Source organism: Cuculus canorus, chromosome 1 (assembly GCF_017976375.1).
Source record: "Cuculus canorus isolate bCucCan1 chromosome 1, bCucCan1.pri, whole genome shotgun sequence".
Classification (NCBI taxonomy): Eukaryota; Metazoa; Chordata; class Aves; order Cuculiformes; family Cuculidae; genus Cuculus; species Cuculus canorus.
This window is the reverse complement of record NC_071401.1, coordinates 197,511,052-197,531,465: the sequence shown is the minus strand read 5'-3', so window position 1 is coordinate 197,531,465 and position 20,414 is coordinate 197,511,052. Positions and strand designations below refer to the sequence as shown.

At 35.5% G+C, this 20,414-nt stretch overlaps 1 protein-coding gene across 10 annotated transcripts in view; it reads left to right on the top strand.

The window, feature by feature from the left end:
- CACNA2D1 (calcium voltage-gated channel auxiliary subunit alpha2delta 1) overlaps positions 1-20,414 on the top strand; it is a 399,914-nt gene that overhangs the window by 318,900 nt on the left and 60,600 nt on the right. For all 10 annotated transcript variants that reach the window (XM_054068845.1, XM_054068882.1, XM_054068852.1 and 7 more), the window contains exons 12-13: positions 528-632; positions 20,149-20,227. In XM_054068845.1, coding sequence (XP_053924820.1) covers positions 528-632; positions 20,149-20,227 — 184 coding nt within the window. The remainder of the gene's footprint in view (positions 1-527; positions 633-20,148; positions 20,228-20,414) is intronic.

The window sequence follows — 20,414 nt, the reverse complement described above, 5'->3', positions numbered from 1 at the left end:
TATTTTCTGTGAGTAGGAATCCAGCGGAAAAAATAAATAAAAGGAATCTTTAACAGTTCATTAGAGTGTAATTGTTTCCAAATTTCTACAAGGATGGTAAAGACAGAAAAAAGGTAAGGATGAGAAAGAAGAAGAGTAAAAATATCTAGAGGCCCTCACTGTGTAAGTCTCATACCAAACATCTGTAGTGGAACCTGTGGGCTTGATATAGTGGGTATGAGCTAAAGCGCTTTCCTTGTGCTGGTGGAGGTAAGAGGAACCACCAGATCACCATTCCTCTGTGCTGAGCCAGATCTGAAATGACTCATATTTAACTCTCATGGAACAGAAAAAAAAAAATATTTTATTTTATTTTATTTTATTTTTCATTCAGAAAGGGGTATTAAATAAAATCTTAAAAGACTTTGGAAGTTTTGCCATTACTGTGTTAAAGAAGCAAGCTATTGATATGAAATCCATCAAATATAACAGTTATTATTCCTTATTGGCTGAAATTTTAAGAAAACTTCTGTTTGTATCTCCTATAGCACAGCGTCTCTAGAGCTAACTGCAATAAGATTATTATGTTGTTTACGGACGGTGGTGAAGAAAGAGCACAAGAAATTTTCCATAAATACAATGAAGACAAAAAAGTAAGTGATACATTAAAAACTTTATAAAATGCAACAGCATAAAGAGGAACTTCTATGGAAGTGAAAGCAGTTTTGGTATGTGTATAAAGTACTTTTATAAAAACATAGTAGTGTTAAAACTTAGGACATTTCAAGTTTGCTCAAGCTATAACATTTCTTTGACAAGACCTTAAAATGTATTTAGTGTTTTACCCCTTGTGACTCATTGGTGTGGTGCAGAAGTATACCATAAGCCAAACTTTTATTGGCATTTTTCTTTTATTAGTGTAATCCTTGCATTATCAAGCAGAGAGGTGGCTAAATAATACAAAATATATGTGTATCTCCTGTTGTTCATCTGGCAAATGCAAAACCACATCTCAAGTTTAGAATCTGAATCTCAATAGATTCGGAGTGCAAGAAACCCACGTTTTCCTGAGTGAGACTGATTCTATGTTTGAATGTCTTAGCTAGGATTGGAATGACTTTCTATTGAAGAAATGTGGTCTGTGCTTCAGCCAGAATTGTGGGCTTGACACGAGAATCACTGGATGAGTTGTGTTGTTCAGATTAAATTAAATTATTACTTGTGCTGGTTTCGATTTAAATATTTGATTGTAATGAAACTTCTCGTCTGGCTTTTGCATACCTGTAGATGTAAGAATGCATGAGAATGTGTGTGAGTGTGTGTGTGATATAAATCTGCTTTGTAAATTTTGTCCTACTACATTTCAGTGTAAAGGATTATATTTAGAAGATTAATCACTTTCTATGTAAAAGATAAATATAAGCTGGATTCACACCACAACTAATAATTTACTTTTTCTAGTTTTTAAATGTGTGCCTATACATGGATTTTGTGGTTTGTTTTGTTCTATTTTTTCTTAAAAAAAAAGGCTAGAAGTTAGATCTTAATTCACTAGGCCAGTTTGACAGCTGCCATAGATAGTTATGTATGAAGCAGTGAAGTATTTAGTTGGAATTCCTTGTGTATTTGAATTAACCCTTTCAAAAGGAGAACTAGAAATGCAAGACACAATGCCTATCTTGGTTAGTGATTCATTTAGTGATCTTGAATAATCATTTTAATGTTTTTAATAGTGCTTTTTAATAGTGCTGTGTTCTGAAAATACATGCAGAGGTGCCTCTTTCAATTTGAACTTGGTACCTTTTATTGTGTTGCAGCAAAAGTCATCAGCTAAAGGAAATATTTGCTTAAGGGGTAAGATGTGTGATTATCCTCTTATTATTTTCCATTTAATTTGCCATGTTAGGAGGAAAGTATAGTCAAATATCCAGTCCAAAGAACAAAATAAATTTGTATTGCTGAGATTTGTGGTCATACTCTCAGCATGCCTGACGATAATCCTGTGAACTATAACAAAGCAAATGTAGAATTTGCTAATTTAAAATGGCTGATTTACTGCCAAGGACTAGGTTGCTTTTATATATACTACTGTATATATACTACTGCACATCCACTTTTTTCTCTCTAGTGAAAGAGGGTTTGGGGTTTTATTATATACAAAAAATGCATAATACTGGTAATGGCCACTGTCTGGATTTTTGATTGATTATATATTTTTTCTTATATAATTAAATGCAGTGCAAATGCAATGCAAAGCAAATTTCCTACACTTGGTTAGATTCTTCATATCTGCATGTTCAAATCTTAGTAAGCACTTGCATTTTGTTACTTGTCTAATAAAGTAATGGATTAGTTGATGCCATCCCTTACTGGTTTTCTCCAAGGTGGCACTGGAAATAAAAGAAATGCTAGAAATGTTTTTGCGGGAATAAGTTGAGGAACTATATGTTTTCTCTTTATGGTTTCTGATCAGTACAGATTTTGATTGTGTTGAAGGGAAATCTATGGTTAAAAAAAATCTTGTGAGATTGAACTGATAGTAATGATAATCTTTCAAAACATTCTAATACTTTTAAAAATAAGACTTCAGAGCAGCCCAGTGGAGAAGGACTTGGAGGTGCTGATTGATGAGAAGCTTGACATGAGCTGCCAAGGCATGCTTGCAGCTCAGAAGGCAAACTGTATCCTGGGCTGCATCAAAAGCGGCGTGGCCAGCAGGTCAAGGGAGGTGATTCTGCCCCTCTGTTCTGCTCTTGTCAGACCCCACCTGATGTATTGTGTCCAGTTGTGGAATCCTCAATATGGAACTGTTGGAACAGGTCCAGAGGAGGGCTGCGAAGGTGATCAGCAGGCTGGAGCACCTCTGTTCTGAGGACAGGATGAGAGAGTTGAGGCTGTTCAACCTGGAGAAGGCTCTGAGGAGATCTTACAGTGGCCTTCCAGTACTTGAAGGGGCCTACAGGAAAGCTGGGGAGGGACTTTTACAAAGGCATGTAGTGATAGGATGAGGGAGAATGGCTATAAAATGGAGAGGGGCAGATTTAGACTAGACATAAGGAGGAAATTCTTCAGTATGATGGTTGTGAGGCACTGGCACAAGTTGCCCAGGGACATTGTAGATGCCCCATCCCTGAAAGTTTTCAAGGCCGGGTTGGATGGGGTCTTGAGCAGCCTGATCTAGTGGGAGGTGTCCCTGACCATGGCAAGGGGGTTGAAACCAGATGGTCTTTAAGGTCCCTTCCAAACCATTCTATGATTCTGTGATAAGACTAATACAAGATAAACTTGTGGTCATGCTCTTCTTAGTAAGGCTACACTTGATTCCAGAATAATGACATGAGCAATCTTGTTCCCTGTCTGTGTAATTTAATCTTAATCTTAAAATATTACGGCATAACAACATAATTGACAGACACATTATAACATGAAAAATACACATATACTTTTAATTTGATAAAGTGATAGTCACAAATATGGTGTTAATAGTTACGGATTGCATAGTAGTCTGCTTTCATTTCTTGAATGAGGGGATATTGTGTATCTAGATTCTTTGTCTTTTATTCAGTTAATTTGTAATTTATTTCAGAAATAACCCATTCAATGTGAGGCCAAATTTGTAATTATTGTTTGTAAAGAGACAAGTTGATGTAAGGTGTTAAAAAGTTTTCCAAGTTTTACTGTAGTAGGACTCCACAGTATAAATATGTATCAGCTGATGCCTCTTCATGCCTGCTCTGCATTTGTTTGAACATTTTCATTTGTGTTTTGCTTACGCTATATAAAAGTTGAATCTTTGTTCTCTTATATCACAGTCAGTCACCTCCTATCTCAGACAGACTGTGTTGTAAACCTACTTTTTTTTTCTCATGCAAACAAAGCATCATTCATTCAAGCATATTAATCTTTGTTTTCATCTACCTAATGTAAAATTGTTTCAGCTCTAAAAGTATTTTCATCTTCATATCAGTTACTTTGTAATTCTTTGGCATGAAAGAAGCTTCAATAAGTTTTGGCCCATCAGATGACATGACTTAGTACGCTTGTTTGCAGTGCCCTTAATGCAGCCTAGAGGTTACAAAGTGAAAGAATGCAATAAACAACTGGAAATTACTAAAAGAACAGCCTGGAATCTAGAGACTGGAAGATTGTCCTGTTGAAATAGTGTTCAATTTGTTTGAAATAGCATGCAGATATATTTAAAACAATTTTCTGTCTTTACATGTCATTTGCAGTATGAATATGACGGTTATTATAAAACTTATGTAACAGAATTCTGTGAAGTAACTTTCTTACCTTTCATCCGTTTGAAGTGTAAAATCACAGTTGTGTTTCACCTTTGGCTGTTTTTTTTTTCTTTATGAAGCCAAATTTTATTGTCACAGATTGCAACCACAGGCTGTGCCTGGTATTTAAAAACTGGCACGTTTACCTTTATGGTGACATTTGGGGTACTCCCATTAAATGTGTGAAATGCCACATACTTAATAAATTTGAGGAATGGGGGTGGTAAATTTTCGTTTTATTTGCACTCATACTGCAGATGGCTTTACTGAAGACAGCAATATAAATATAATTGAAATGGAGACCCAGTAGGCGTTCTCCATCCTGAGAATTTTAATTGAGGTTGAAAATAGAAAACTAACTACAGCTCTTTTGGGGTGGATTGTGCACTCTGAAATCTGTGTTTTGAAGGACTGCTCAATTTACGTGAGCAGGAAAAGACCTTAAGTATACTTCATGCACTTTGAGTTTCAGAAGTTATAGAGCAGAACTACAAGGTGGATCTCATGTCGCATTCCCACAGAATTATCTGTCACCTCATTTTTGTGTATATTTTTCTGACAATATCATTTGAGAGAAAATTATATATGGAGAAGTTTTCCAACACTTCTGTTAAAAAAATATCTGTATGTAGCAGACACAGAACTGTTACAGTGATTGAGATGCCGTGGGAGAAGGCTTCATCTTACTGTAACTCCACTGGGAAGCTTATGACTAACAGTGACTTCTTCCAAATGGGACACATTCAGTGTGTCAATATATATATTGATACAAAGATACCTCCTACTGTCATTACCAATGGAAAGAACCATTTTTCTTCATTGGTTCGAATCCATTACCTCACACCTGCAAGTCAGTAAAACTAAAAAGAAAACTATATTCATCTAGGCAATGGTGCATGAATCATTCTAAACAAGGCTGGAAGTATTAGTCCTGACTACAAAAAAACATTGAAAAAGCTCATGACATTTCCACTTGGGGCATCCATGGCATTCTTATCAGGCGTCAGAACGAAAAAAATGTAGCTTTCTAGAGTTACTAATACAGCCAAAAATAGAATCAGCATCTTTCTGAACACTAATATCAGCTTTGAACAGAGCTTAACAGCTGTCAAAGTATACCCTTACATTTCTTGCATTTCTGAGTGTGTGACTTGTGACATAGGACACAGCATAAAGTAATGAAATTAAGGGTTGAACTGAGCAGAGTTCTGGTTTATATCTTAATGGCATGTAGCATAGTTTGATAGATAAAATTTAAGCCAGTTTTTAAGGTTTCTGGATTTTAGTTGTTCTCTGGCCTTCTCTACATTAGCTTTCTGTGATCTTTAGACAACTAGACGCCAAGATATTTCTCATTCCTCCTGATACTCCCCTTGTGCTGTTAATTTTCTTAGAGTGATGGTACAGGAAGTCCCATGTAGAAGAATTCCCCAGCTAGCTGGTTAAACTGGCTCCCTGGCTCCTTCCCTAATCAATTCTGTTTTAAGATTGTGTAATCTTTTGGCTGTTAATTTTAACTAATTGTAGCTACCATGACAGGCACAACTGGTAAAGCCAAAATATTCTGGGTGAAACACAGGTCAGTACTCATGAGTTTGACAATCTATTCCTTTTTTCTTCCAAAGTAAAAGTGGTAATTATGTTACTAGAGTGCTCACTGAAGAAATATCTTATTCTTAGAGGAAGTTATCTGTTTATTATCGCTTTCTTAGCTCCCCTTATTAATGAAAAGCTTGCAACCTACCCACTGTCCCAGCTTCTAATATAGACTAATGTAACTAAATGGATGTATTTAAGTATTCCACATCAGCAGTCTTCTTCCTGTGAGGCTCATTATCCAAATATCCTTCAATAATAGTCAATTTTCATGATGCTAAGGTATTTCATGTTTCCAGTATGATATTGGGCTCACATTTTCCCCCATAAATCTAAATTTTGACCCACAGTTACTTGATGGTGTGTGAAGCTTTGCTTCCAACTAGGAATCAGAGTATAGTGGTTTTAAGAATACTTTTTTTCCAAAAATGTCTATAAGTTGTCCTTTTAGCAATCTTTTCCTGCACAATCTGCTATCATGTGTCCCTACCTTGACAAAGCTGTTGGATTACAGCAGTGTGCCACAGCCTTTCCCACGCTGCCTTTCATTGACCCCTTTACCTTTAGACTATATGATATCAGCTTTATTTTTTTTTCTTAAAGGCTTTAATAAGGAAGTAATATACATTATATTTCTTCTTCCTTTTTCAGCTGCTTTTCCCTTCAACTGGACACATCCCCCATGTTTTTCTATAAATGTACACAAGTTTGCTGGGCAAGATGCAACAGAAAGTGCAGCAGGGCAGTAGAGAGGTTTTTTTAGCTAGATCTGCTGACAGAAGAGCCTTTTCATGCATGTGTCCACACACACATATGTTGGTTGATCCCGAGTTTCTCTTTAGGCTGCTGTTTAATTATCAGCGTGAGCCCATCTGGATTACCATGTGGCATTTTTATCTCCTGTGGAAAAACTGCAGAAGGCTGATGAAAGTTTTAATATAGCTTTGTTGAAAAGTAACCTTATCAGATATATTAGAATCATACATATGTGTTACATAAAACCCATGTGGCAGCTTTCCTCCTTCAAATTTGGAACGGAGGAGGCTATTTGATACTTCTATTTTTGTTGATCTTCAATTCCAAACCACTACATCAAGTGTGACTGATTTATGATATCTCCTAAAGGTTGATGCTACAGATGATATAAAATGATTATTCGGGGCGGCAAGGATAGAATATCACTTAATATAGAAAGGACATTATGTTTGGTTTGGGATGAAAGCAGGGGAGTCAGACTGCATTTTACTTATTTATGCAAACAAAATGCTACATATGGTATAACTGGTTAAAGTCAGACATGAGAAGGTTCGTCCTGTCTTGGTCTCCCCATGTGTTAACTGTGCATCTATTATTATGAATTTGGGATTGCAGTGAAATATTGTGTAAGCTGATTGTATTCCTCTGTAATTCAAGAATTGGAGGACTGGGACTCTGCAATAAGCAATGTAATACCTAAGTCATGCCTGATGATGTTTATGTAACCTTTTCTTTAGGTATCTACATTATTCTGTTTCAACACCTCCCTGTTTAGAAAGCTTTTCCTAAATTTCCTTAAGGCAAAACAAGCTTACAGGACTTTTTGTTTTCATTTAATGTTCATTACAGAGAAAAACTTATTCTCATCATAATTTCCTCTTACATTTGAGGAAACCATTTTTATGTTATTGCATTCATCCAACTTTTCTTTCCAACTAAAAAACTTGTTTCTTTAAATGTCTTCTAATTTTATTCTTTATTATTAACCCTATTGTGCATAATGGTGTGTTATATATACCTTTCTTAAAACATGCTCTAATATGCATTAGAATATAACTTGCCATTTTTGAACTGCATTATATTATTGAAATATATTTGTTTTTTGATTTGCCCTGTTTCTTTTTTTCCCCAAACTGCTGCTTTTTTACAGGTAACCTTCAATTTCAATCTCTGCATTTGATTTTCTAATTATTTTTAATCTTGTTTTGCACTAGGCTATTTCTGCTTGTAGGGTTAATGTAATCTTCATGAATTGCCAGAGTTGGTTTCTGTAGATAAAGAAGAAAAACTGGATACCAGAAAAAAAAATTGTATTATTGTGAAGACCAAGAAATGCTTTTCTATAAAAAATACTTATTACATAGTCACAGTTCTGACATTTACATATTCACTAAATCAAGAATTTTCCAAAGGTTAGTGTTACATCGTTGATATAAAGTGCAGCTTTCTGTGAAGAAACTGCGTAGTTTATTACTAGAATATCTAATGTAACTAAGGTAGCACCACTGGATATAATTTTTAAAATATTTAACTATTATTAAGGGACTTTAAAAATTGATAGAAATCTTAGTTTCTAAATGCCTCGTAGATGGGTATTGAGCATTAGCTGAGCTTTAGTCCATTAGTAGATGGAATTGCTTTGGATTGGACATCTCTAAATGGAAGTATTCTCTGATTCTTTGGTGGAAAAAAAAAAGCACATAGAAATATGTAAGGGGAATTTATACTGGGGCTCAAAGGGAGGAGTTACAGAATGGGAATCTCTGTAGTAGGCAAGAGAATAAGGGAACAGCTGAAACAAACAGATGGTAGCACAAGATGTATGTGTGCAGCAGCCTAAACAGATGCCAGGTTAAGAAGGAAATTAAAATTTCAAGAAACAAAGTTACAGTCCATTCAGAAAACAGGAAATATGTGTTTATATATTCAAGAAGCATAAGAGAGGAAAGGGATATGAAATGTGAAATGAGAAAGCGTTAAGTTTGAGGGCATTGTAAACTACACTTAAGCAAGTAGAAACCCTGTGCAACTTCAGTGTAAAGTATTAGAGATTACTTCAGACATTGTAAGGAAGAGTTGCTTTTTAGGAAAGAACATCAGTACCTGAGATGGATGGGCACTGTTTGAGAAATCTTATATGAGTGAAAATTACTATATGTAATTTAGAAGGCCTTTTTGTATAGCATTTTTGCAAACGATATTTTGACCAAAAAAAACCCCAGAAAACAACAAGAAAGAAATCATCTTTCAAGTAAGGTATGAATGTTTTGGTGAGAAATGAACAGAAAATACCTCAGTCTCTTCTTAGAAAATGCCTTGGATTTAAAATTCTGATTAGTCTCAAAGAAAAGGCTGAAACCTGCTCTGTTGAATCTCCAGGAAATCAGTCACATTATTTAATCTTTTGAACTAAACAGGATAGAATCTAATATACAAAACTGAATGTGCTGTGCTGAAGAGGTTGTCTTTAATAGAAGAATGAGAAACTGACTTTGCAATCTTGTACTTGCATGGTTATGACAGTCAGGCATGAGCTTTTGTTTGTTTTCTCTTCTGATTTGCCTGAATATTTTTTCCAGTTTTGATTGCTAAAAGGTAAAGAAAAAAAAAAAGATTTTTTTTTTTTTAAAGAGATTTAGAGAAAGCAGAAATCAGTTATTTTTTCAGAACAAAATCAGCCCTCTAATGCAGTCTTGGAATTCTTAGCTTATTACGTGTGTCCATTCCTCTGTTTCTATTTTCAGCTTCTGTTTGAAGTCAGTAATTTTAGTTGAAGTCATGTTCACGTTAGCCTTGTATCAAGTTCAAAATGATGTATTCAGTGTTTGCTGAGGCTTAGATGGGAATTCTGTGCTTCATGGTCTTATTATCAATGACCTGCAAAAGAAGACCTTTAATCCATACTGGCCAAAGAACCTGGAGTGCAAGATGTAAATGTATTTTTTTAATAATTCTGACTTTATTTAAAGGTATCTTTTTAACAGTAAAGAATTTTGTTTAATTACAAATAATTTTATGAAGCCAGCTCTTTGCAGGTGATGAGTTGTATAATGCAGACTGGCCACATTGTGGTCTTCATCCTACGTGCAGACAGGAAGAACAGCAATATCCTCAGTGCTTTCTGTTGCAGATTTAGTCATCGATGCTATGTTATTTCGAAGCAAAATCAAAGATGAAACCAAAATCCTCTAAGGTGATATTTTGTCTATAAGAAATTACAATATAAAAAGCATATTTATATATGAGGCTGAAGGACTTTTCTTCTTTTTTTAATTAAAAAACAAACTTTGTGAGACACAATTAAAATTCACTTATCTCACATCATAGACTGAAAAATGGCTTATGATTAAAATACAATACGTTGTCTCTGCTCTTTCAGTCTTTTTGAATGCCAAATTTACATCTGTATTTACTAAGAGCACTCTGTTACAAGCTGTCAAATACACTAGGAGTGTAGACAATCCCCAAGGTTGTTTTACCTGTGGATTGTTTGTAGGATTAATTCTATTTCTTTTTTTTTTTCCTGAATATTTAGTTTATTTAGCTGATCACAAAAGAAATTAAAAAGCATATCATTTAGTATAGAAGTGAACTGTGTCTTAATGATTAACTTTATTATTATTAAACCATCAATATGATAGATGGTATCTATAAATCTGCATATATGCAATGTTTCTCATAGACAATCGTGAGATTTCAGGTACAGATTGGCAAGAAGTACAATGAGTGAGTATGCACAGTGATTGCATTAATTGCTAACTGTGAAGGACATTCTCTATTATATGACTGCACATAAAATTCAGTCTTTTAGCCATGCTAAGACATTTGCCGGTTGCTGACAGCTGGCATTGGCAGTGCCTGCTTGTGCCAGTAATGGAATGACTTACCTGCAAGCAGCGACAAGGTCAGGTTGCCCTGAGCACAGTTCTGTATGGTAATGCTGAGTTTCCATTGCTATACAGTAGTTATTTATACTTTTTTCCCCTTAGAAAAGGAAAGGGAACCAAACTCAAAGCAGTTTCATCCCTTAATCTCTCTCTTCTAAGGTGATTTGAAGACAGTGTTCCCAGGTCAGTCTCCAGAAAATGGCACATGAACATGGGCAAAAGTCACTTCAGCTGTTTAGCTGGCATACCCCTTTTCAAACTCACTAAATCATTTTCATTTGAAATTTTCATGTTCCTATGCAGATCAGGCCATTATGAAATTAGATGTTAACTTTATATAACTGATAATTCCAGAAAGGAAAATTTCCTCTAAACGCTTCTTGCTGGAAATGAGAATTTCCGCTGGTCCTTTCCTTTCTCCCATCCTTTTCGCTTTCCTAATACAAGTGTTTGACATTTGCAATGGTTTAGTTTCAGTCAGTGTATTCCATGCTGTAATAGGAGTGAAAAATAGAGTAACTATAGAAAGGGAATAGTTAGTACACTATTTTCAAATGCTGTTTTCACTAAAAAAAAAAAGCCAGAGTATCTGCCTAGAATTTGTGTTTGAAATATTCAAGAAATTTTTAAATATTCCTTTAAATACTCCATTGATGTTTCTAAGGCCAAAAAAAAAGAAAAAGAAACAAAAAAGAAGGCTTAGTGTCACAATATGAACAGGAAATATCTCTCCAACTAATCGGGTTCTTTCCAGCTGCTCAGATGCTTCCAAATGTTATTTTGACTATCAAAGAAATGCCTAAAATGCTTTTAATCCAGAGTACAGAGGGAATTACTTTGTCAACTCCTTCATCTCTTCATCTGGTTCTTGATATGGGCCACCAAATTTACAAAGAAGTTGCAGAAAAAAAAAAAAAGACTTGTTCTTCAGCACAAAATACTGTGTGTCAGGGACAAACCACATAGGGAAAAGGAAGAATTTAAATGGTTTTTGGTTTTGTTTTTTTTTTTCAACAAAGAAACATTGTTATTCATATAACCAAGAAGGGAAAGGGATCAACTGAGTAAATAGAACCCAGGTAGTCAGAGTAAACCATTCTACAGCTGAATTGTTAAAAAGATGATGGAGTCATTTTTTCATATGAAGACTGGAAGACAGGATGAGTGGATGGAAAATCCCCTGATCCAGATTATGTGGTTTACATTTATTTCTGAGGTGATACAGGGTGGCCTAGTGAGGATAGTGCTTTTAGTGCAAATCACAGGAGAAGAAAGCAGTGCATTGGCATCCTTTGAGCCAGAGCTACAGCCAAAAATCTGCATCACAGAAGGTTATTTGAGGACTATTTGGGGGTTTTCTAAACAAAATCCATGTCTGCCTTTCAGTGGGATGATTTAAGCATATAAAAATTGCATTACACTCTGTTTGAGACTTATCAAACTAAATGTCTTAAGGAACCATTCATATTACTAAATTACTTGGGGCCGGGACGTGGGCTTAGATACCATACAGCAGTCATGTATAGGTTTTAATTATTAGTTAAACCTGGGAGGTTTTCAGGCTCAGCCACCTAGCACACTCCCTGATTAGGTGCTGGGACTACTCCTGTTGCAACAAGTAAAGGTGAAGAAGAGAGAACGGACAATGATAGCTTCTGTGCTTGTAGGTAGACTTTGCTGTGACAGTTGCTCTCAAGGCCGGAGAGTGGGTCAAGGCTCAATTTCTGGTGGGGTAAACTCAGACAGATTGACTCTCGGATTTAATTCAAGCACATCATTGCGAAGTCCTACTGATATTTCTGAAAGCACAGCTTTTCTCTTTCTGGCCACCATTTGTGATACTAATGTTGCAAAACTCTAATAAAATATGGCTCATTTATAGTTGTACCTAGAAAATATTGAGATTAAAATTTTCACCTTATTTGTGGAGACAGTATAGTACAGAGGACGTAGATTCCTCCTTGTTATGTAGTGTTCCTGCATTAAATTTTGAGCATACAGAATTGAATAATTTCACTCATATTTCTGTGCTTATAAAAGATTATGTCTAAACCAGGTAAAAACTTGATGAACCACTGACCATGTGATTAATTTATCTAATTATAATCAGTTTACTAGAGGTAGATTAGTAGGTATCAGCAGGGTATTTATACCTTCATACTTTCAGCAGTGCTGCAGAAGAGGAAGAAGTACCATGTGCTGGCTCTTTAGTGAGTAAGGAATGAATTGCTATAGTTCCACAAGGTGGCACTGAAAAGATGTAGAACAGTGTAGCTGGGTTAGCATTTTTCTTAGTTTTGTAGGAGTGTTAATTCTGAAATTTTTCAGTACGTTAACCATAAACTCTGCACTAGAAAATGTGCCCATTTTCATGCCAATATGGGAAGACCCCCTTTTTTTCATTTTTAAATGCAATTCTCAAAACACGTTTCAGATATCTATGGCATTTACTCTGAAGACTTCTTCAGTGAACATGCAGCTTTCATTGCACGCATATGTTATGAAGACTCAAGGAATAATTCTCAGCCTTTAGTTTCTTGTGTAGAGCACTTGCATATAACTACACCACGTATCAGTGTTTTTGGATCTATTTTCCCAATGTATTAAGACCGTTAAATGGTTTGGGGCCCATGTTGCCAGTATAGAACAATATTCAAAGCACATGATATTCTCCACTAATCTCTAAAAATGTAACCAACTTAACTTCGTAAGAAAGAAGGATTAATGTTAGATTGTAATGTGAGCTAATTTTTAGTGTCGTTATTTTTTTTCTTTATTAGACTATAATTATGCAGACTATAATTAAACTATGAATTTATAAGTTAGCATTGCAGCTTGAAGTTTGAGGTTGAATTGTAGTGAATTAAAGATATTAATGGTAGAGAAAACTGCATATATACATGGACAGTCTGGGAGAAATAACTCACTGTAGATAAATGCCTAAAAATGTAGTTCCAAGCACCTGCTCTATTAGTCTTTAAAGATGTGCCTCAGTTAAAGTGTTTTTTTCCATTGATATCAAGGGGACTACTTGCATGGTTAAATGCCTTGCTGAATCAGGCTATAGAGAGTCAATTATGAAAAGACATTTTTATCAAGTGCATTCATGCTTTTCTCATATCTATAAATTTAAAGCTGTCCAGCCTGCAATTATCTTTGCATTTAATTATTTGAGAGCTAAATTCTTATTGTTTCTTATGTGGATTTTTCTCCCCAGTTTCCTCAAGTCTACACATATTTTCTGGGAACACCCAAAGCAAGAGATAGATCCTAATGTAGTCAGAAATATAAAAAATATAACTTGGTACATTTCTGAAAGTTATGCTGACATTGTCAATATTTCCTAACTTGACTTAAAATCATAGCTACGATGTTTTGAGTTCTAGGCCTTTAAAACTTCACAGTCTTTGCAGCTGACTAGGTTTCATACCCCACTGCTTAAGACACCTCTGTGTTTTTCCCAGTTGCTGTTAAGAGCAAAATGTGTAGGCAGTCTGAGAGACACATACAAAAGCCTAAACCTGCAGCTTTTGAACTTTCTTGAGCCTGGTACTCAGAGCAGTGGAATTTACAAATTTGCTCAAATGGAGAAACGTGAACTCAGACCTCTTTTGTCTGAGTGCTGAACTCATTTAAAAGCCGTTTTGAAAAGAGTGAGCCCTGTTCAGTCCAACATGAGAAAATCAGTTTTATTCATATGAGCTTATTCCAGTTATGTCCATCCTAATGGATAGTCCAAGGCCAGGGTGCAGGCTGGAGAAATGTTCACAGTCGTCCTTGCTGTGTAATTGTTAGCTGACCCAATGGCATGGTTCTTGGTCTGTGGTAATCCACTATGTTGAACAATGTCTGGGTTCAGTTCAAGGTGTAGTAGGACTCGGGGCCTGTTTCCAAAAGACTTTATAATGAGACAGCCTAATATAGGGGGTGGGACAGAGAAGGAGGAAGGCAACATCATTCAGCTGTAGAGATGTGAGCCCGTCACAGTTTAGCCCTGGCCTGGCCGATTTTAGCAGCTAAAACCAAGCAGCTGGCTCCCAATTCCCTTCCCCATGGAAGGGACAAAGGAAAGTGAGAGGGGGAAAAAGACTAAACTCACGTGTTGGAAACTAAAAGTACAGCTGTAATGAAATAATAACAAGAAGAAGAAGAATAAGAGGAAGAATAAGAAGACGAAGAAGAAAACGAAGAAGAAGAAGAGGAAGAAGAAGGAGAAGAAGGAGGAGGAGGAAGAAGAAGAGGAAGAAGAAAGTAGTAAAATATATACAAATAGATGAGATTGCACCCCCACCCCTTGATGACTTTACGTCACCGTAAATGCTGTAGAGCAGACATGAGGGAATGGGTCTGTGCATAGGAGGGAGCTGAGCTCAGAAGCTGGATTCAGAAACGCATGGATCCGGGATCGAGGCATACAGGCAGACAAGGTCCTCACTGGACATCAGCCATGGAAGAAGAGAGAGAGAGAGAAAGACCCTGTGATCTCTCATTTTTATACCAAGTATGACCTATATGGAATGGAGTACTCTCGGTCACTTTGGGGTCATCTGTCCTGTCCTCCTCTCCCTGCAGGTGTGGCCTTTTTTTCACAAATTCAAGGATGGCTTTGGTTACTATAGGAATAAGTATAAGCAATTGCCTTTCTTATTCTATAGGAATAAGTATAAGCAATGGCCAGTGCCCTGTGTTATCGTGTCTATAGAGGAACACTGTCTGGAAAACATGCAGTTAACTTTCAGAAAATGAAATTATTTAGATGAGACTGAGCTAAAGTCAGAAACTGATTCTGCTTTAACTCAAACAACAACAGAGCCAAGCTGTGCCACTTGCCCTAATCACCTGAAAAAGAATAAAGGTTATGACTCGTTTTATTGCTATATAAACATAGACTAAGGGACCCTAAAACTTCCCCATAGTGCATCACTCTGAGTTTTACCCCTGCTGTTAAATACAGAACTTCTATTTCTCTTCTCCCTGTTCTTCCTCGGAGAACAAAGCCACTTTACTTTTATAGATATCACCCAAGTGATTCAGGACTACATCACTGGAAGTCCTGAATTGAGCAGTTTAGCATAGGAGATTACAGATGAGAATATAGGTGAAACTCTCTTTTTGGTGCTTCCTATTGGCTAGTCTTAGGTGGTTGCCTAATTTGTGTGTAGGATTTTCTGATCATTCTCCGAAGTTTTGTTCTTGGAACTAGATGATCTTTAAGGTAACTTCCAATCCATACCATTCTATGATAAATGCCTTCTGGCCTCAGTTAGTTCATAACCGAGTCCAAAATCACCTTCAGGTTTCTGCTCACAGATGTAGAGGCAGTAAGGAAGAAAAATGCATCCGCAGTTTTAACTGTGGCAGGTTGCAAACCACATAACATTGCCCTGACCTATGGAAGAGGAGTACCAATATGATTAAGTGGTTTCAAGGCTTACTTAACAAGGGATTTAGAAGATGCAGTTCATAATAGAATTTAGAAAAGCAGTTTTAGGATTTTATTCAGAAAAAATAGCCTTGTTATATTGTCTTCTTTTTTCCAAGTGTGTGGAAAAAAAATTTCATCAGATCTAATAAACTATGAGCACATTAGTGGGAAAAATAACTTCTTGAATGGTGATGGAATTACTGAGTTATTCCTCTGTATCACAGCCTGCCTTGGTCTGTAGTAAAAGAGATTGTTTGTGAATCTTTACCTGCAGTTATAAAGGCCAGATTAAAATATTATGAAATCATACTGCCATCTTGAAAACTGAAGTTGCATGTTTTTGACATGATCAATTTTTGTCTCAGTTAGCTTGTTTATATAGTGATGGAAAAAGATGCACTCTTGCTATTTTTACATGATAGACTTAAAATTATGAGATTCATTTTTCCTACACCTGGTTGAGTAAATTAATCATGTAGCTCTCTTGATATTTGATAAAGAGACATTTATATCTCAGAGGGTCAGTTAATCTCCTGAACAGAATAATGAAGACGTGCACATAAATAGCTATTGAGAGCTCTCGTTGCAGCAGCAGCACAGAATTCAAGACAAGTAATATATCTGTCGAAAAATATACGTGTTCATCCACTTTGAATTGCTTGCAGAGTGGTTGCAGTTTCTCAGACTCTCATAGGCCTACACGTATTGCCTACACATATATGCAGCAGGGAGTACATTATCCCCTAATATACGTAACAGTCAGTACCCTTCTATTCACCTTTTTATGAGCTTTATCTGCTAGAGAGAATGCAAAATAAAAAAGCAATTTAAGTATATAATTAAGTGATTGTATTTTCTTCAGTTCAGTACTTCTTCCTCTATTTTCTGAGCTTACTTTTTTTCTCTGCTGCTTTCTCCGATTAGGAGTTGGATTTTTTCCTCTGATATCCTTCATAGAATCCTGGGATACATCATGTTTCAAGAAACCTCAGGATGTCTTTAGTCCAGTATAAGGAATAAGATCAAGCCAGGCTGCTCTGGTCTTTATCTAGTGTGGTCTTTAAAACCTATAAAAGTTAGCTACACATTACCAGCATATGATATATTCCTGACAGAACTAACACAGCTCTAGACCCGAACTTTTAGAAATTAGGGCAGTTATATTTCAGAACGGTTTTGACACTGGCTCTGCCTAGGCTGGCAGAGCAGGCTAGTGCCTCAATTCTTCTCCATTCAGCTTTTCTAGAAATGCTTCATTTTGAATAGTACCACTGAAAATAAGTAAGTGTGACTGCTCATATTCGGTTTTTGTGATTGTTTCATTATTTTTTATTGATTTGAAAGTTATTTTTCTTTCTTGAGAGAATAAATGGATGAAGGCAAGGTTGCACTGTCCCAGGGAAATGGTTTAAGGGACAGAAGTGTCCATCTACTGATGTGAATGGTGGAGAGCAACAGTCGTAGCAAAAGGACCCAGAAACCTGTAGTGTATGCAGAATCTAAAAGCCTTCAAAGAAAGAGAGAGAAGAAATAGCCAGGCCTTGGTGAGGGTGGAAAAACAACTTCTTTGGACCACAAAATACTTGGCAGTTTGCTTCAACTCAAAAATCCACTTAGGTGTTTGAAACCAAACTTGAAAGGAAGGGCAGGCAAAGCTAGAGGTGCTTATATCCATTGTGTCTTATCTAGTTGCTCCAAGGTTCTCAGTCATAAATTCCCTATTAAAAGTAATTAAATCTCTTTTTTTTGTTGTTTTTTTTTGTTTTTTTTTTGTTGTTGTTGTTTGAAAGCTTTCTTTAGAGAGACGTCTATAAGAAAAAGGTATAGACAGATACATCTCAATCCTTTGACTTTGCGTCTTGTCACAGAAAATGTTAGCACAGAGCATGTTTTTTGTTAAAATTGGCTTGTTTAATTTGACTTGCTGACTCATTTTTCCAGCTCGTCTGTCACTCTACTCAATTCCAGATGAGGCAATAGGAAAAAGAAAACTCTTTTGAATGTTCCACCCTCTTGCCAAACCAAGTAACAATTAAAAGCTCCAATTTTCATTGCAGTTCTTTATCTCTGTTAATTATCCAAGGAACAGTAAATCAGATATATTGTCCTCTGCTTGTTGTCAATAATTTAAAATTCTAAATTCTTTATAGATTAGTTGCAGATTTAACATACTGCTTCTTTTCTCTAAATTACGTACCATTTCACAACTTGGATCCAATGCAGTGTTTCATTTTTGCACTTCAGATCAAATGCTAGACAGTCCAGCCTAATTGAGTCGTGTTTTATACACACACAAACCAACCCACATGACTCTGTCTTAACTTACTTAAGCAGTCACTTTTAATCCAAAAAAGATATCAGGTCTCTCAACTTTATAATTGGTGATCTTTAGTGGTCTTTTTTCTTATTACACCATAGTTTTTGTGAAGACTGTCATCTTAATCAAGTATTTAGTGGACTCGGGGACCGTGTGAGCTGAGAGATACAGATAGAAAATAACACTGTGATATTCTATCACTTGGAAAAGAACTATGGTAATTATATAGGAACAGAAAGATCCATTACAAAAGTTGTATCTGACATTTAGTAAAAGAGGTAAAGAACAAATCAGAGATAGCAAATGTAACTTGAATTTACAGAGTAATAAGTATTAAAAAAATAACTGAGATGTAGACATATCATGTTTGCGCTATCAATACTGATATTTTCAAGGTAATTGAAACAATTTTTTCATCTGTCTTTGTCCATATGAACTACCAGTACTAAATCTTGCCATCACACATATACAGTCATTTTTGTACCTGTCTGGGTAACTAGAACTATGATTGGCTTGACTCATTACTGAGAAATGACCCTGCATGCGATAGTTTTATTGGAAAAAAAAAAAAAAAGTCTTGTCTGTATTAAAAAAATCCCAAAAAACAACAAGCACCTGAATTGGCATTCAGTGCAGCAGAGTGATTGTTGTAAGTCTGCTTTTAAGTGCAGAAACATAAGGTTGGTATGTGTAAGGCAAACCAAAATATATTGTTAATTAAAAATGAAACATTGCACAAAGTTTTGTTCACCCTTCTTGCATACAAGGGTCAACATTAATAAAGTTTCATCAGCTGCTAGCTGCTAACTGATGATTTGGAGCTATTCCTACAGCTTTTGATTACTATATGAGCCCTGAATATGTCACACAATTTTTGTGGCTTATTTGACAAATAAAGGTTTAGATAGTAATTACAGATGTGATGAAAATTTATATAAATAATTTTAAAGCTTAGCAGTAATCAGTAGTTTTCAAGGACTCTCTGTAATTTTATATTGTGAATATTATTTAAAGAAAACATTACAAAAGCAAGGCTTTTGATCAAAATATTCACCCAGAAGCTGAAACATAATATTTGGGTTTTTTTCTGTGTGTCTTCTAGTATTTTGATTTTGTACAGAGCATACCGATCTTTGGTTTTAATTTTTCTCTTTCAAATGAGATACTGTGCGTGGAAAATAATGTCAGTTGAGAAGCCTAATAGAACTTGGTGAATTCTTCTGAAGTCATAACTCCCCTCAGTTCCTGACATAGATTTGAGTTGCATTGGCTAAACGGAATATAATAATACTTATAAAACATACAGATTTAATGACTATCAAAAGCTTAAAGTGAGGTAACAGAAACTCAAAACTTTCACAGAACTTTGTTGAACTAATTTAGTGGGTTTACATGAAAAAAACCTGAAAGTCTGAGAAAAAGGAGAATTTGTTTTCTGTAGTAACTGAAAATTTCATATCCCATTTTTCTGAAATTATTTAATATCTTCAAAAATCCTTGTTTGCATAGTTTTTTTCTTTTTTTTAAATTCTACTCTGTAAGTGTTAATTTATTGGTGAGCATCTGATGTTGGTGGAAGGTTAGGTCAATTCATTTAACAAAACTTGAAGTGTTATAATTACCACTCTAGGAAAAAGGAAAAATAAAGAAATTAAAATGGTCCATGAACGATGGCCAAAGTAAGAGCTTTAAAGTATGAAAGATACATGAAATAACATTTTTCCTGAGTTTTACTTCAAGGACCAAACCAAGTAGGGTCTCTAGTATGGGGATTAAAATATGGAAAATTCATAGTTCTCTTTTTCTGTTCAGACGTATGAAAAATCAAGGTATGATTAACCTGCGAGTCACAGCTAATTGATGACATGTAAGTAAATTATATGCATTGTTTTTTAACTTTCGTAGGTACGTGTGTTCACGTTTTCTGTTGGTCAACACAATTATGACAAAGGACCCATACAGTGGATGGCCTGTGAAAATAAAGGTACTGGGTGGGGAGAGGGCAGCGACACTATTTGATAAACATTTGGATAGGCAATATATATTTTATAAAAATTACAGATTTTTTTTTTCAGATTTTTAGCTTACTACAGTTTTTACTAAAAGTTCCAAAAACTTTGATTAAATAATATGTAGACGCATATATATATAAGCAATAAGCTTTCATTTAT